The 17,575-nt window shown below is 51.0% G+C and overlaps 2 protein-coding genes across 2 annotated transcripts in view; one reads left to right on the plus strand and one right to left on the minus strand.

Annotated features, from left to right (window-relative positions):
• Positions 1-3,440: 3,440 nt before the first annotated feature.
• ABHD1 (abhydrolase domain containing 1) lies at positions 3,441-13,836 on the plus strand. The gene is made up of 9 exons (XM_015415134.1): positions 3,441-3,580; positions 5,546-5,706; positions 6,035-6,220; positions 8,259-8,304; positions 8,894-9,006; positions 12,299-12,472; positions 12,728-12,776; positions 12,901-13,066; positions 13,162-13,836. Exons 1-9 carry the CDS (start codon positions 3,509-3,511, stop codon positions 13,398-13,400), a joined length of 1,206 nt encoding a protein of 401 aa, XP_015270620.1. The 5' UTR covers positions 3,441-3,508; the 3' UTR covers positions 13,401-13,836.
• Positions 13,837-16,207: 2,371 nt separating this feature from the next.
• PREB (prolactin regulatory element binding) overlaps positions 16,208-17,575 on the minus strand; it is a 7,388-nt gene continuing 6,020 nt past the window's right edge. Inside the window, exons 7-9 of the mRNA XM_015415133.1 lie at positions 17,351-17,423; positions 16,878-17,028; positions 16,208-16,664 (exon numbers count right to left, since the gene is read on the minus strand). Coding sequence (XP_015270619.1) covers positions 16,570-16,664; positions 16,878-17,028; positions 17,351-17,423 — 319 coding nt within the window. The 3' untranslated portion in view covers positions 16,208-16,569. The remainder of the gene's footprint in view (positions 16,665-16,877; positions 17,029-17,350; positions 17,424-17,575) is intronic.

Here is a 17,575-nt window from a genome sequence, read left to right on the forward strand (position 1 = left end):
CGCTGGCAGGCACTAGGCCGGGCCCGCCCTGCGCCCCACCGCGGCCCCTCCCCAGGCACCCCCCCTATAGGGGGTGGTGCCCCAGCCCCCTTACTAGATCTCCCCGCCCTCCGGTCGCGTCGCGTGTCAGAGGAAGCTTCCTGCGGCGGCTCTTCCCACCCCTAGTCTTTGTTTCTACCCATTCTTCCAGTCGGCGACACAAGGCGAGGATCGAACCGGAGGCTTTGTGCATGCAGCTCAAGGGGATTTCGCTTACTGGGGGGGGGGGGGGGGGGGGGAAGTCTTCATTTCCCCTTGATCTCACAGCCAAGAGTGCGCACAACGACCCCGCAGGGGGACTACAAAACTAGGGTTGCGGGGTTTTTTTGGGGGGGGGAGCTCCTTTTTGGCTTGCTTAGGGGAGCGCTGGAATGCCGGCGTGAGCTTTCGGCTTCCACAGATCTCTTCCGACCATCGCCTCGGGCAGCGGCTGCTGTTTTCCTTCCGGCTCCATCCTCTGCCTTTGAACCCAGCCCCTCTCGGGACGTGGCCCTCAAACAGGCGGCCGGCAAGAATCTAGCCGGAGGCATACGGATTATGTCCTGCAAGGAGCGTTTATATGTGTTTTTGATCTCAAACATTCGCCTAAGGAAGAGGGTCGAAACACGCCGGGATTTGTGTTTATGTTTTTGATACAAAAGGGATTTTACAAAATGAGATCTTCTGTCATGTTTTTTAAAAAGAGGTGGTACGCTATAGTGGTTAGAGGAAACGGAGAGTTCCAGGTTCGAATCCCCACTTTGCCAGGGACGCTCACTGGGTGACTTTGAGCCAGTCACGCACTTTCTGTCTAGCTTACCTCACACAGTTGTTGTGAAAATAAAGAGGAGAAAACGATTTCAATAGCTTTGGGTCCCCATTAGAGGAAAAGATGGGATATGAATGACATAAAAATAAATGAATAAACTGAATCCTTTGTCTTGTTTCCCTTAAAATTTTTAGTAATGCTGAGAGAAGGGGGTGATGAGATGGCCAGTGACTCCTCAGCTCTGAGGCTATTGAATTGATGCTACAATGCACCTGTCAAAATCCTTTGCAAGATCTTGGTTGTCCAGCAACTCAGGTTTAGCACAGTTTCCTCCTTGTAAAGGATTTTCTACTTATAAACAGTGTGGAAATACATGACCCCTTAAAAGATGGACTCTGGTTCTTAATAGGGAAAGGATAATATGCATAACATTGTTAGTAGGGGGTTTATTTTTCAAAGTTTATCTCAGTCATGGGACAAGTGCTGAGGAAAGGGAGGTGTGGACCAGGGGTTGCCAACTCCAGGTAGGGTGATTCCTGGATATTTGGGGGTGAAGCCTGGGGAAGGAGAGAGTTTGGGAAGGGGAGGGAGCTCAGAGGGGATGTGGGGCCATAGAGTCCACCCCCAAAGAAGCCATTTTCACTAGGGGAATTCATCTCTGTGGTCTGGAGATGGCATAATTTCAGAAGAGCTCCCCCATCCTGAGGGGTGTGTGTGTCTTCCCATTTAGGCCTGGCTAACAATAGCAATGCGTGTAGACTGGAGATTTGCGTTGAAATCTCCACACAGCCACAGTGGCTGAGCTACTTTGTGGCTTTGGGCAAGTCTAATCTACCTTGCTGGGTTGTTGTCAGTGTTCTCTCTAAGCTGAGTTAGTGTGAGCTAGCTCAAAGTTTTTTAGCCTCCTGCTCACACATTTTTGTCTTAGCTCAGGAAGGATGGCTCCACAGCAAACTAATTTATGCAGTAGCCAAATTGCTCACTCACAACTTTAATACAAGTAGCTCACACACTACATTTTTTGCTCACAAGACTCCAGAGTTTAGCAGGAACATTGGTGTTGTGTAGACAAAATGAGACAACTGCCATGTGTGCCGTCCTCTGCCCTTTGAAGGAAGCAGTGGATGCAAAATGTCCTCATACCTACAGCCTCAAACCAGCTAGCAAACCCCGGAATTGGGAGCGAAGGTTGCTTATTGATGAGAGGAAGAATATTTTATACATGCTCAGAGGCACTCTCTGCTCACCATGTGTTTCAAGCAGCTTTGAACATTTAAATTCTTACCGGTCAGGGGAGTAAAAGGCAAAAGTCTTCCAGATTCTGGTGGGTGATTCCCTTTCCGGGCTCCAGATCATGTTTGGCAGGTTCCCCAAGGGGTGGGTTAGTAAGCCACATTGAGCCCTGGGGAAATCTGGAAGTGTGTTTATTTTTAAAGAAAGAAAAAAAGTCTTCGGGCTGTTGGGGAAGGCGACAGTTACCATGTATCAGTCGGAGGAGTCAACCATTGCAAAGAAAAAGTGTTAGAAAAAGGAGGGGTCTTGTAGCACCCTAGAGAGTAACAGAATTATCGTGCCAGGAGCATTCTGGGCAGCAGTCCCACTGGGTCAGATGCACCGCATGCATTTTTGCCCTTTCGATGAAGCGAGCTTTAGCTGACGAAAGCCTCTGACTGAGGCAGTAAATCTGTTAACCGTTCCAGAGGGATAGCAAAAATACAATGATCAGGATCCTTTTTCGGCCAACCACATTTTATTGCAGTACAAGCTTCTCCGGACTAAAGCCCGCTTCTTAAGGTGCTATGCACGGATGCTTTAAGGTTGCCAAACTCCAGGTGAGGCCTGGAGATCTCCCGGTATTCCGACTGATCCCCGGACGGCAAAGATTGGTTCCCCTGGAGAAAACGACTGCTTTGGAGGGAGGCATTATATACCCCGCTGAGGTCCCAATCCGCCCCAAATCCCGCCTTTCCCAAGATCCACCTCCCAAATCTTCAGGAATTTCTCAATCCGGAGTTGGTTTTAGGTAGTCTGCAGTAGAAAGACAAGATTGAACTACTTAGCACTTTAGCAAGATCACCAACAGGAAGAGAAGAACAGGAAATTGGATTTATACCCCGCCCTTCACTTGGAGTCTCAGAGTGGTTTACAATCCCCTTCCTCTCCCCACAACAGACACCCTGGTATCTGACCAAGGGAGCTCTGACCTTTGAATGTTTATATACTGATAACCTTGTTGGTTTTTAAAGTGCTCCTGGACTCGAATCTCGCTCAGGCATACATAGAACTGTTAGGGAGAAATCAATCTTTAGAGGGTCTTCCCAAAATAAGTCCAATATTATTTAACAGCGCTTGCTCCCAGGAAAGTGTCCTTAAGGATTGCAGCCTCTCTGTCTCGAAAGGTGCCGCAAGACTCCTGTTGTGGTTTTTGGGGCTACGACGACAGAACTATTGGGGCTGGGACCTGGCTGACAGCAACGCCTTCTCTCGTTTCGGTTCTGCCCCTCCGGCTGGAATGAATGGCAGGCAGAGGCACGGTGCCCGTCACAAAGATGGCCGCGGGTGGGCGGGGATTTGCGTCAGCCCAGCCCAAAGAAGGCAGCCCAGCTGGGGAGGTGGGCGGTGCTTGCTCCTTCCCGGCAGGGCAGTGATCGGTGCTAGCTCAGGGGTTCGCGGCGGGGCGCGCTGCTTGCCTGGTCTGGCGGGCGCGGGACTGGACGGAAGATGTTGGGACTGTCGCTGCTGGTGGGCTTCAGCACCGGGTTGCTCGCCTATTACTGGGCTCGTGTCCCCAAGGTCAGTGCTTCCGCCTCTCCGAGCGCCCTGGACTGGCGGGAGGAAGCCGGCAAGTTCATCTTCTACGGGAACCAGGGGGTTGGAGGACGGATGGAAAGGGCTCTTCTGCCCCGAAGCCCCTCCGGCTGTTGCCAACAAGCTCCTAGGGAAAACAAGACGTGTGGCTCAGCTTTTATTCCTCTCTATTGCTTCTGCTTCCCGTGCCTTCGTCCGTCCTTTCTGCGGCTGAGCGTGTGCAGAGTGCCTTATGAGACGGGAAGCTTTACAAGGTCGAAGGCGCAGGTTTAGGCAGAGGGGAGATTGCGGGTCCTTCGCTTTTAACGAGACTGAACCCTGCCCAGCTCCTTCCTCTACTTACTTCCTTGGTCGGGAATCGGGGATATTGAGGCCAGGCCTGGCAGGCTTGCCAGGGTGGTGGTGTAGTACCCATCTGCTGACACATCCGGCCGCTTGTGCTGGCTCCCTTCTCCTCCTGTGTCTGTCTATTGGATGCCCAAGTGGTTAATTGTTTTAAGTGGTGGGGGTTTCCAGAAAGTTAGAAATTCTGTTTGATACGATCCCAGATGTTTTCTCACAGCTGCAGGAAAACGGACTCCTGTCCAGTTGTATCTTAGAGACCAACAAGAGTTTCAGGGCAGAAGCTTCCAAGAGTCAAAGCTTCCTTTGTCAGAGGTGCTCTTTCTTGTGAAAGGAAAAAAGATGCTTTGTACATACTGGGATGTATTCTTTCCTTTATTATTAAGTCACATGTTTAAGGCTGATCCCTGCTGCTGCAGAATACAGGTCTTGGAACTCTAGCTGGGAACCTGATAGCAGTTATTAGGTATGGAAACCAACACCCTATTTCTCACCTCCCACCACTGGCTGCTTCTGTGTGTTTCTCTTGGGTCACTTTCCTTCTGCGATAATGCCTTTCCTTACAGATGTTATTTTCCAGTCCCCTCTAGAATATGCAGCTCCCTCTACCTTAATGCCTCCCTATGACTACACTTTGCCCATGAAACAAACAAAACCAACCATAAAGCCAAGGGTGTTTTAGTATAAACACCTTTGCCCTGGAGTCAGGACTGACTGTGGGTGGGTCAGGAAGTGCCTGCTTCTACGGGCAGCTGATCCAATTTATCACCACTTGTTCCTGCTGTGTAGGCTCTGTTACTGTTCATCCCGGCAAAGATGCCTACTTTGGGAGGTGTCACATGAAAGGACATAAGGAGAAGTGCACACACAGGGCAGTTCCTGTGGTTTTTTGGGGGGGGTGGGGGGACTTGGCTCAGGTCTTGACTGGGGCTTAATGACAGGCTGGGTTCCAAGAATCTGAGACCTGTGTACCCAGGCAGATCAAGTGAGAAATTAGTCTTGTATCCCCCCTTGTAAAATGCTTAGCTGGGGAGACCCAGGTCCAAACCTTTTCTCAACTATAAAGCTTGCTGGATGACCTTAGGCCAGTCACCACCATCATCTCCCTCTGTGTAATCTACCTCAAAGGGTTGTTGTGAGGTTAAAATGGAGAAGAGCAGAGCTTTCCTTCACTGGAACTCACCTTGTCAGATACACAGCTCTTTTTTTAGAATGAGTTGCATTGACTTGGGCTTTGGGATGCGGAACAAGGGGTCTACATCTTGAACAAAGAGCCATCTTGACTGCCAGTCGATTAGTTGCCTGTGGGTGTTGGACAGAACCACAGAAGCAGTGGTCTGCTGCACCCTTGTCAAGAAGCCCACAAAAACTATTAGCCTGCTTCCCCGCACACAACTGTGAGTAGTCATTTACAGAATATAGACAGTAGCATATAGTAAACAAAGAATCTGTTAACAGTTTCCTTCCTGGTTGCCTTACAACAACTATTACTCACTCCAGGCGAGTGACTTACAAATCTCCTGTTGTGCAATTTCCTGCAAGGAGGCCTGTGAGTATGGGGCAGGTCATCTGAAACTGAAGCCGGGATGGCCCTTTCTCTCTGTACAGCGCCCCCTGCTGGTGGCTTGTCAGCCATTCCGTTCCTTCCTGGAGAAGCACTGTCCTATAGTGGATGAGACGTTCTACCCCACACCGTGGTGTTTTGATGGCCGGCTCCAGACCATTGTCCGTGTCTTCCTCAAATCGCGCCCACCTGTCCACTACCGCAGGTAGGACTGGAGACGAAGACTGGGAATGGCTCGGGGGCAATTATTTTTCCTTATGCTGCGTGAGCAGCTGTTGACATCTGATTAGGCAGGTGGACACCAAGTTTTGATCCCTTGCATCTTGTTAATCCATGCTAGGCCTCTGTGCCACAATATCCTGTTTTCTAGTTCATCTAACTTTTGGGCATTTGAGTAGAGGTCACTGGAGGCGAGGTAGCTGTAAATCTCATGCGTTGTGTAGGGTGTTGGACTAGATGACCGTTGGGATCATTTCCAGCTCTATATTTCTGTGTTTCTACCCTATCTCCTTGTTCCTCCATTTCCCATTCAGTGAGGTGCTGCGAACTAAAGATGGAGGGCAGCTGTTACTGGACTGGGCCGACGATGAAGACAGGGATACAGGGCGCCCTGACCCAGAGAGCTGTCCCATTGTCTTACTCCTGCCAGGGCTGACAGGAAACAGTGAAGAGACCTACATTCTGCACATGGTGCGCACTGCCCGACAACAGGGCTACAGGTGAGAAAGCTCCACTAGGTAGCCTGTGCCAGTCTCTGCAACTGTGGAGCAGGGATAAAGAACCGTGTGTGGAGTAGCTTGCTGTATGTAAATTTCAAATAGACCCCCTTCGTACCTCTATGACCAGTCTACTTGAAGAACAGCCTCTTCTGACAAGAACCTGTGAACACACCTCAGAACCCCTTAGAGAGTAATTAAAATGTGGGATTCGGTGCCCGAGTATGTAGTGATGGCCACAGTAATAGACTCGTGGAGGATAAGTCTATCACTGGCTACTAGCCATGGTGACTGAGGGGAAACCTCTGAATTTCAGAGCCAGGAGGCAACATCAGGGGAAGGCCTCGGCCTCTATGCCCTGTTGTTGACCCTCCAGAGGAACTGGTTGGCTGCTGTGTGAGACAGGATGCTGGACTAGATGAATCACTGTTCTGATCCAGCAGAGCTCTTATTTTGTTCTTAATCTGCTTCAGTTGGAGCCATTCATCCAGCTACCACCCAGTCTTGCTCGTTGACAACAGGAACTCCAATTTTCTAAAATGGTTAACTGGAGAAAATGTGGAAGGCCCCTACTTGGCCTACTTCCACAGATAGGCCTTTGATGGGTATTAAGTGGTGGGTCATGTCTGCAGATATTATAAGAGGCTGGCTGCTGGCATTTGAAAACCAAAAGGTTCACAGAAATCTACTGTCTAGCTTTGGCTAGCTTTGTATGGGGCCCGGAGTCACCATTTAGGGTGGAAAAGGTGGGGTAAAATATTTTAACTTGTGGGAGAGAGCATCCTTGCCAATTTGGGCCAGATTTGATGTAGTGGTTGGTGTAGTGGTTTGATATAGTGGTTAAGTGTGCGGACTCTCATGCTGGATGCTGCAAAAACAACAATTGCATCCTTTTGGAAAGATATAAGGGCCCCAGCAATTGACACCTGGTTCCGTAAATTATGGAACCACTATCTTATAGATGCAGTTACCAATAAAATGTCTTATAACTCTCGTGAATCAAACCAATTGTCATTCACAGGAAAATGGTATCCAATCTTAGACTACCTGTCTCAGCAGCAGTTTGTATCCTCTCAGTGGTCCCAATTTCATAAATGGATCTGAAATACTGTTTATTTTTCTTTTAAGATACTTCTAATGTCTTGGTTCTGGATCTTGTCTATATGCCGTCTTTAAGCTAGTGATCTCAATGTTCAAAAATAATAGCACTAATTCAATGAAAAAAATGATCTATGGTAAATAGGAAAATCTGTATTTAAAATGTTGGACTAGAGTTAATGTTATGTCAACATAAGTTCTTAGTTTACAGTAACATGTTTGCTTTGTACTTTTTGTATTTACATTTGTAAAAACTGTTATAAATGTGCGTTGTTAATATGAATAAAAAATTATAAATGTTCAAAAAAAGTGTGCGGACTCTAATCTGGGAAAACCGGGTTTGATTCCCCACTCCTTCACTTGCAGCTGCTGGATAACCTTGGGCAAGCCATAGTTCTGACAAGAGTTGTCCTTGAAAGGGCAGTTCTTGAAAGAGCTCTCTCAGCCCCACCTATCTTGCAGGGTGTCTGTTGTGGGGAGGGGAAAGGAAAGGAAGTTTGTAAGTTGCTCTGAGACTCCAAGAGAAGGGCGGGGTATAAATCCAATCTCCTCCTCCTCCTCCTCCTCCTCCTCCAAATGACTACATTTAGAAAACTGTCTGAGGGCAAAGGCTGACAAGAGTGGGGGATGGGGAGTGCTGGGGGCTGAGGTAAGATTGCCATTTCTGGGTGAGGAATTACCTGGAGATTTTAGGGGTGGAACCTGGGAGAGTGGAGTTTGGGGAAGGGAAGCACCTCAGCAGGATACAGTGCCATACTGTCCACATTACAAAGGAGCCATTTTCTCCACAGGAACTGATCTCTGTCATCTGGAGACCAGTTGTAGTAATGGGAGGTCTCCAGGCCCCACCAGGTGGTTGGCAACCTTTGGCTGAAGCCTCATGGGCAGGGTGGAGGGAGATGGTTTTGGCAATCAGCTCATCTTCCTTCTGTTTCCCTTCCAGGGCAGTCGTGTTCAATAACAGAGGTTGCAAAGGAGAGGAATTGCTGGTGCGTACTGCCACGGTCCACAGTTGCGTCCCCCCTTTCCCTGCCCTTTGCTTGTCTGTCCCCGGGTATGGTGGATGTTTGCAGTGACAGGGAAGAGGTACTTACCATGCCCAGGGGTAATTCCATAGAAAAAGAGGTGCAGGAGCTCATTAGCATAACTTATTTGCATATGCCACACCCCCTGACATCACCGGAAGTGTTTCAGAAGGCAACACCCACCGCTCAGGCTCCACTGGACTGTTCTGGATTGCTAGCTATTGGGTGGGGGAACATGCAGATCTGTCCTCACAGAGGAGGGAGAGCTTGTACCTGAAGGGGGGCCGGGGAGGGGGCTCTGCAACTTACCTGGCTGCTTCTTGCTCCTCGTGCCCTGGCGGGCCTTGTTGCATGTGCCCGCCCCCTGGGTTCCTTACTGCTGGAGCCCCGCTCCTGTGCGCTCCCGCAGGAAATGACCCCTGACCATGCCCCTTCCAGACTGGGCAGGTTGCTTCTCTCTGCAGAAGGGGATGGCCTTTCATCTGTTCTCTGCCGGTGGGCTGAAGTCTCCCAGTCCTACTTCCAGGCTTTCACACCCGCTTCTCTCCCTCAGACCTACCGGGCTTTCTGTGCCAACAACACTGAGGACTTGGAGCTGGTGGTGGCCCACATCAAGAGCCAGTTCCCTCGGGCACCGCTGATGGCAGTTGGCATTTCACTGGGCGGGTGAGTTTCAGCTTGGGCAACAGTTTGTGTGGGAAGATGTACTTGCTCAAGGGAACAGGGATAATTAATAATAATGTATCGTATGGCAATGTATGTGGTATAGCCAGGAGAGCCAAAGATTGTCTGGCAGCCTTAAGTTTAGCTCTTTAGCGTTAGGCACCACTAAAGTGGCAACCTAGACTTAGTTTTTGGACTGAGAGAGCTCTGAAAGACCTGTGAAAGAGTTTGGTGTAGTGGTTAAGTGCACGGACTCTAATCTGGGAGAACCGAGTTTGATTCCGCACTCCTCCACTTGCACCTGGCTGGATGACCTTGGGCAAGCCGTAGCTCTGATAAGAGCTGTTCTTGAAAAAGGGCAGTTTCTGTCAAGAGCTCTCTCAGCCCCACCTACCTCACAGGGTGTCTGTTGTGGGGAGGGGAAGGGAAAGGAGTTTGTAAGCCGCTCTAAGACACCTTTGGGTAGTGAAGGGCAGGGTATAAATCCAATCTCCTCTTCTTCTTCTTCTATCAAAAAGAAACCGGCAACTAACAGTGCAATCCTAAGCAGAGTTACCCCCTCCGAAGCCCACAGTGCACTTAGAAAGGTGTAACTCTGTTTAGGATGGCACTGCAACAGAACAAGTTGTTTCTGTGTTGGTAGCTCCGGGAGGTCTTCTGTCAAAGAATGGGACAAAGTACCTTGGGAGCAAACAAGCAACTCCCCCTTCTTTCTTTCTTGCCATCAAATCACAGCTGATTTCTGATGATCCTGTGAGGTTTTCAAGGCAAGATATGTTCAGGGGTGGTTTGCCATGAACTGCCTCGTGACCCTGGACTTCTTTGGTGGACTCCCATTCAAATACCAACCAGGGCTGGCCCTGCTTTGCTTCCAAAATCTGACAAGACTGGGCTAGCCTGGACTACCCAGGTCACAGCAGAGCAGACCACCTTTCTAGGGAGCAGCTAAAATCCTAGACAGTGAACTTTTACTTCTCACACGGGATTCTTTCTCTAGTGGGCAATAAGAGCAAAATACTCAGATCCTGTCAAATGGGTAGCAGCCACAGCAGGCAGAATCAGTATGGGGGTTACAGTGTGACTCCAGGCTCTGGGTTCAAATTGGATGGTCATCTATTTCATATGACGGGGGCAAATAATGGGGGGGGGGGAGTAGCAGTTACACCAGAATAATCCCACAAAATGTAATCAACTACAGCGTGATTCAACTGGCAAAAACTGTGTTTTAGTTTAAAGAACAGAACAGGCACACCCTGGAGGTTCTTTTAATAGATCTTTAAAATCATCAGGACCATCCAGATAAAATGTACAAATACATCTAAGCAGCTTTTTGGGCTGTGACTACAGCATTTTCTGAGCATTTATAAGGAGGCTCAGGTCTTCAGGGATTTTGCCAGTTATAGTTACAGACCCAAACTCCCTCCATCCACACCAGATAAAGTTGACAGTACCCCTCTATGTTCAGAGTCTCCTCCAAAAACTCTTATCCCTGTCTTACAGGCCCCCTTTTTTTTTTTTTGGTTTTCAAGGCAAAAGACATTCAGAGGTGGTTTCCCATTGCCTGCCTCTGCGTCCTGACCCAGAGCTTCCTTGGAGGTCTCCCATCCAAATGCTAACCAGGGCTGACCCTGCTTAGTTTTTAAGAGATCAGGCTAGCTTGGGCTATCCAGGTCAGGGCCTAATAGGCCCGAGGAAAACAAATGTGCAACTGGCCACTTAATTGGTCACTTCCCTTTCAACATCCTAGCCCCTCCCCTCAGACTTCTGTCTCAATGAACATGCTGCAGCTCCCTGATCATAATGCCTGCTGATGTGGATGACCTAGTAGCAACAGCCTGCCTGTTTGTATGCATGACGGGTACTCCTGAATGACTCAGAAGCCTGCTGTCAGCAACACCAGTGCTCCTAGCTGAACCAGCTGGAATTTCCTTGACCAGTGCTTTGTGGGGTGAGAGCATTCCCAATGCTAGCAGGGAGAAGTTGCAGGTTTTGGCAGAAACCCCCTTCCCAGTTAATTTGCGCAGCCATCCCTTGCATTTTGGCACCTCTTGAGCCACTGGTGTTGTGGCTAGAGGAGTGGACGCAGGGAAACTCAAGTTCAAATCTCCACTTGGACACATGAAGCTCCCTTATACTGAATCAGACCACGGGTCCATCAAGGTCAGTGTTGTCTACTCAAACTGGCAGCAGCTGTCCAGGGTCTCAGGCAGGGGTCTATCACATCACCAATGACCTGGTCCTTTTAACTGGAGATGCCGGGGACTGCACCTCAGACCTTTCTGCCATAAAACATACCTGGGCCAGTCCTTCTGTCTCAGGTTAACCTCCCCCACGGGCTTGTTGTGAGGATAACAGGGGAGAACCAGGCAGTCCACGCTGAGTCCGTTGAAGGAGCTATGGGATTAAAAATGCACTAAATAAACAGAGGTGGAAATTGCAGTGACAACAGAAGGGACTGGCTGACATTACAGTTCTTGTACACGAAAGTCTCAGGGCCTCGGCTGTCTTTCACCATCAGAATCGGCACAAAACAAACAAAGAGTGTGGCTGGTGTCTCAGGAAGGCAGCCCGCAGCTCTCACAGCTCCATGTGACTTGCTGCACCTTAGCATCTGCTGCCCACGGGGCAAGGACGCTAGGGCTGCCGTGGGTTCAGGTGGTCCAGTTTTGCTAGGGTAGCCAAATGCAATGGGCTTGCCTTGTTAGCGCCTTTACCCTGACCTAGCCTCTTGGGTCCCCGAGTCAGGCTACTGTTGCACTGAAAACCAGCACCTAGAGTGGGGGATAGCATCAGGAAAAGGAGAGGATCACTTAACCATCTTTGGCTCCCAGCTGCTAATGGAAAACTCTCTGGGCCCTTAAGAGAAGGTTAAGTAAGAGAAGGTCAACACCCTGACCTGGACGGTCCAGGCTAACCTGATTTTGTCAGATCATGGAAGATAAGCAGGGTCAGCCCTGGTCAGTATTTGGATGGGATCGCTACGCAGAGGCAGACAATGGCAAGCCATCTCTGAACATCTCTTGCCTTGGAAACCCCTAAAGGGTTGGCATACGTTCACTGCAACTTGACAGCACTTTCCACCACCACAACCACCACCACAGGTCACGGCGTTGCAGCCAGACTGGCAAGGCAGCTGGCAGGGGGGGGGGCACAGAGGCTGGGAGGGACAACAATCTAGAGGGGAAGGGGCACACCCAGCCGCATGCCCAATGGCTAGCTGTTCCCATGAGGCTACTGGGGGGAGGCAGCTCCACCACCCTTCCCTCCCACTGATGCTTTACCTCCTCTCTGGCAGGATTCTGGTGCTCAACTACCTGGGGCGGAAAGGCCGTGAGGCTGGGCTGGTGGCTGCTATGACCTTCTCTGTGACCTGGGATTCCTTTGAGACCACCCACTCGCTTGAGAGGCCCCTCAACCTGGTGCTCTTCAACCAGAGGCTCACAGCCAACTTGCGGCAGCTCATCCAACGGTGTGTTTTGGAGGGGGAGGGGGAAGAAACGCAGGACTGGACTTGCATGGTTCAGGACAGAGGCTGTTCAGGACGGAGCTTATCAGAGGGAGGGAGAGGATATGTGGATCTCCAAAGTAAGGAGAGCCTCTCTAGATGACCACCCCCAGAGCAAATGTGATCCTCCCTCCCTCCTGCCATGAGACCCCAAGAAAAGTCTTCCCTCCCCTCCTCCTTTCCTCCTGGCTCCCCCACTGACTTCCTATCATATTCCAGGCACAGAAAGGTGATTGCTGAGAAACTGGATGTGGATCATGTGCTGAAGGTACCATTTCCCCCAATCCCAACATCACCTTTTCCTTCGCCCCTTGCTCTGACCTTGCAGTGCTCTGATGCTTTCGTGTGATCTCCTTCTCTCTCTCCTTCTCTTCCTCTCCCCCCCCCACTAGGCTCGTAGCATTCGTGAGTTCGATGAGCGCTACACAGCCGTGGCCTTTGGTTACAACTCATGCGAGGAGTACTACCAAGCAGCCAGCCCGTGTCACAAAGTGCACCGCTTCCACGTGCCAGTGTTGTGCCTTAATGCCTCCGATGACCCCTTCTCCCCTCAGCATGGTGAGTCCTGGCCGCACCCCGTCCTGCCCTCCCAGGCTGTTCTCCTCCTGGTGGAGAGCTATCTGGATTTGACTTTGTCGTTGTTGTTGTTGCAGCTATTCCTCTAGATGCTGCTCAGTGCGTGCCCACATTGGCCTTGTTGGTGACATCCCACGGTGGCCATATAGGCTTCCTGGAGGGCCTCTTTCCACGCCATGAGAGTTACATGGACCGTGTCTTTGCCCAGTTTGTGGCCGCTGTCTTTGAGCACCAGGAAGAACTGCAGGCTGCAGTGGCAGCCGAGGGAGGCAAAGAACTTGAACGAGACCAGAGTCCTCCACTGCTGGATCAGTGAGAAGACACCACTGAAGACTGGGCCAGGAGACTCCAAGCCCATCTTGCCCACCTGTGGCTTTGATCCTACACCCCCTCCCAGGTGGAAGGCTTGAATTTACCTCTAGAGAGATGGACAGTTCACAGCCAAGACGCATGCCACCATGCTACTAACCCATCTGTCCTTGTTTCCCAGAATGATTTGTCTTACATGAAAGGCTGTGCCTTGAAAGGGTGTCCCAGTCCATCCTCACCAGCATCAGCTGCTGGCACCAGAGACTTCATGCATTTGGGGAGGAAACAGTGCGATGCTGAGTTGAATACAGAGCTATTTTTTCAGTGCCATAGAGTTATATAGTTTTTCACTTCTGAATATGAAGGAAGCTGTAGGCATCAGGACTACAGTGGCATCATTGCACCAAGGAGGGTTGTTCCTTTTTCATTAAACTTTCCTTCTCCTTCAGTTAAAAAAGGCAACTGGCTTCAGCCAAAAAGGACTGTGTGCCAAGTTTGCAGTGTGAGTTGCTCCTAAGGGGAAAGGGTATGTACACTGAACATGTGCTGTTGAAAATATATATATACATTTCCCCATGAGGCCAAGGAGAGCCTAAAAAAAATCTCATTCCTGCACAACCAAGTGAGCTGGTTCCTTCCAGGCAGCCAAACGCAGCACCCCACTGAAGCGTGTTCCACACTTGCACATATTTCAGCTGTGATGTCACAGTGTGATTCTTATCGGAGATGATGGCGCACTGCTTGCTACCTACCCTGAGAAGAACCCACCGCCAGTACTCTGCCTTGTTCACAGTAAAGACGATGTCAGGAAAGCTTTCTTAACAGAAAATTTCACCATGAGGTCAGAGGCTCTGAGTGCAGACACCTCATTATAAAGCCTTGACTTTGTAAGGCTAGCTTTCAGTGGGAGAACTGCAGGTGCTTGGAATATTTAGCTGCTCTGTGCTGCTGCCTCAAGGGGTGGCAACACTGAATAGCAGCACATCACCGTTGGCTGTTCAAAATTTCACACAGCAGATGGTGGTGAAGCAACAATTTTCACCTTCTCTGTCCTTCCTTAGATGCACTTTTAAGATCGCATAGGTGTGATATTCCCCACTTCAGTAACGGCTCACACAAATCGGCTTTCAGACATTCATTGCTGCTGGGGACGGGTAACCCCAGCAGAGAAAGCCACAGGACTGGGGACAGCAAACATAGATTTCAACCCATCATGCACCTCTACCTGTTTTGATTTCCTTCATATGCCAGGGCAGGGCCAAGGACACCCATAATCTTCCTGGGCATCTCCCTGAGCTGAAGGAAGGTCACCTTGGACCCTACCCCTAATCCTTAGTTGTGAGGAGGATGAAACACAAGAATGCCGCACTCTCAGGTCCAGACCAGTGTTCCCTCTAAGCTGAGTTAGTGTGAGCTAGCTCACAGATCTTTAGCCTCCGGCTCACACGTTTCTGTCTCAGCTCAGGAAAGGACGGCTCCAGAGCAAACTAATTCATGCCGTAGCCTAATCGCTCGCTCACCACTTTAATGCCAGTCGCTCACAAAGTAGAATTTCTGCTCACAAGACTCTACAGCTTAGAAGGAACACTGGTCCAGACTAGCTGTGGCTCTGGAGGAAAGTACCCTTGAATACAGCTATGTAATCACTGGGGTCTCAGTGGGCACCTTTTGCAGCCAAAGGGGACTTCCACTTGGAGACAAGCTAGCTGGGTGCTTGTTGCACAAGGCGGGGGGGGGGGGGGAGGGGGGGAGGGGGACAGCGGCAATACTGCAGTGGAGTGACCCACTGGTACTGAGTGATAGGATGATCTGTGAGGCCAAAAATAAGCAATCTTTAAACTCAAGTTCTGGGTTAGTGGCTGCCCCAAGGGGTAAAAGAGGGAAACGTTCAGAAGCTGCACCTGCTGCCAGTTGAAGCAAGCGGGGGCATTCATTCTTACTTCCAGAAGTGTTAATGCAAACAGGTGCAGGTAGCTTGGAGTAGCACAAAAAAGACATATCTGAATGACTGCAGTGAGTTTCTTGAGTCCCTTGTTCGACTGGGCAGAGGCTGTCAGAACCCCGACACTGATGGCACAAGGAACGTGGGAGGGTGCATGCGACCTCCCACCCATACACTTACTTGGGACACGTGAAACCGCCTTATACTGACCCAGGCTACTGGACAGTACTGTCTAGCCCACCGGTCCCCAACCGTTTTGAACCTGTGGGCACCTTTCGAATTCTGACATGGCGGGCAAAGCAAGCCACAGAATGGCCGCTGCAGCTTACCTTCAGTCACTCAGTGAAGATCCTAGTGCTGCAGTAGCGGCTGCCACCAAAGCACAGCCAATCAAATCTCTAGTCGTCAATCAGAAGTCTTGCTGGGCAGAAGTCCCACCCACTTTCTAAAAACATTTTGCAGGCACCAGACAAGGTGCCCACAGGCACCACATTGGGGACCTCTGGTCTACCCTACCGAGCTATCAGAGAGTTGCCACAGCACCTGCTACTTGATCCTTTCAAGGGGAGCCGCTGGGCCTTGAACTTGGAAACGTCTGCATGCAAGGCAGGCGATCTACCACCAAGCCACAGCCCCCAACCCTTCTGCCCGCACCACCAATGGTAGAGCAGGAAGGGGCGGCTCAGCTCCACCTTTCCAAGCCCAGCAGGATGCACTGCTGTCAGTAACACCACAGCACACGCTGTAGTCATGCTGGGGCAGCTCCCCCCCTCATTCAAACGCAGCCCTGCACAAGCTCCCAAAGGAAAGGAAGAGGGCAACAGACAATCAGGGAAGAAGGCAGGGAGGAGAGATTTTGCTTCATTGTCCTGTTTAATTGTAGCTGCGAGACTTTCTCCGTCAGATGGAATGGGACTTACCCGCTCAGAGGCTGGAATGTTTCAACCGAACAGTCAAGAAAAACGGAGGGGGTGTGTGTCCTCCCCCAGGGGATGAGACAAAGAGGGCCGAAGTTCATGCCCGGGACTCAATCCAAGCGAGGCCCTGCCCCCCGTCTCAGGGCAAGCAGCTCTCAGCCGAGCACATCTGAGCAGACGTTCAAGCAGAGTGACTCTTGTCCGGCGTTCTGAATCACTCTCCAGTCTGCGAGCCCAGGAATGGGGTCAACGCAGCCCCCCAGGGAGGCCAGAGCAGAGTCCAAGCTTTCCCAACGCTCGATCCGGCACAAGGAGGGCTAGAGGAATCCGGGGAAGGCCAGCTGTAGCAGCAGGACCGTGCCCACCAGCAGTCCGGCACACAAGAGCAGTACCAGCCACACCGGGAAACTCCCTGGAAGAGACACGAGCATTTGAGCTGCCTGTGCTGTGTGCATGCGCATTCCCCTGCACTTTGCTCTGAAACAGGAAGGGTGGCTCCATGCCCCTCTCCCCAGGAAGACCTGCTGCCAGAAGAGCGCGCTGGCAGAGTGAAATCGCCAACCTTGGCATCGGTGTGCTTCAGCCCTGGCACCCCCAATTTCCACCCTCCCATCCCAGGACGTACGCCGGCAGGGGATCCGGTGCAGACGGCAGCGACTGTCCACAGCCACGCTCAGCAGGGCCGCCTCGTTGTCCTTCAGCAGCTCAGGGGTCTCGGGCAGGAAGGCCACAGCGGTGACCACAATGCCATGCGCCTCCCGTACATAGTACAACCTCTGTGGGTGCAGACAAGGGTTTCTTTAGCAGAGGCTCGGCAGGGCCCCCGGGTTCCCAAGCAAGGGCTAGACCCAATACTATTACCCCAGTGCTCTGCTGAGTCCCTGGAAGGAAAATGCATCAGATTGCCAACCTGATATTCAGTCCATAGGGACCCTGGCTTGCAAGCTTGCCCGCTGGCTAGTCCAGCCCCACGCGGCAAGCCCCCTGTGCCTGCTCCAAAAGACAGCCACCTGGGGATCTCGAAGCACAGAGGCCTCTCTACTCCTAGGAGGTCCCAGCTGGTCTGGCCCAGCCTAGGGTGTGAGCTGAAGACCATACCTGCAACGAGAAGGCAACAAAGATGGCAACGGAGCCCGTCACAGTGCCCAGACCCAGGAACGTGCCAGTGTCGCTGCAAGAGACCAAACAGACACAGTTGTGAGCTTCAGAGCCAGGCAGACAGGTGCTAAAGCAGACTGGAATTGCTTGGTGGACAATTTCTAAGGCAGACAGTGCCTCTGAGCACATGGAGAGTGCCTTTCTTTAGTCAATAATTACACCTTG

The sequence above is a fragment of the Gekko japonicus genome, unplaced genomic scaffold (genome assembly GCF_001447785.1).
Source record: "Gekko japonicus isolate JY-2015 unplaced genomic scaffold, Gekko_japonicus_V1.1 scaffold63, whole genome shotgun sequence".
NCBI lineage: Eukaryota > Metazoa > Chordata > Lepidosauria > Squamata > Gekkonidae > Gekko > Gekko japonicus.

What these genes read in the sequence shown, in the direction of transcription:
- ABHD1 (XM_015415134.1), top strand. Translation starts at nt 3,509, where the DNA reads ATGTTGGGACTGTCGCTGCTGGTGGGCTTCAGCACCGGGTTGCTCGCC. An exon ending in CCACCTGTCCACTACCGCAG is followed by an intron (nt 5,707 to 6,034) that starts GTAGGACTGGAG and finishes TTTCCCATTCAG; the next exon opens with TGAGGTGCTGCGAACTAAAG. An exon ending in GCCCGACAACAGGGCTACAG is followed by an intron (nt 6,221 to 8,258) that starts GTGAGAAAGCTC and finishes TTTCCCTTCCAG; the next exon opens with GGCAGTCGTGTTCAATAACA.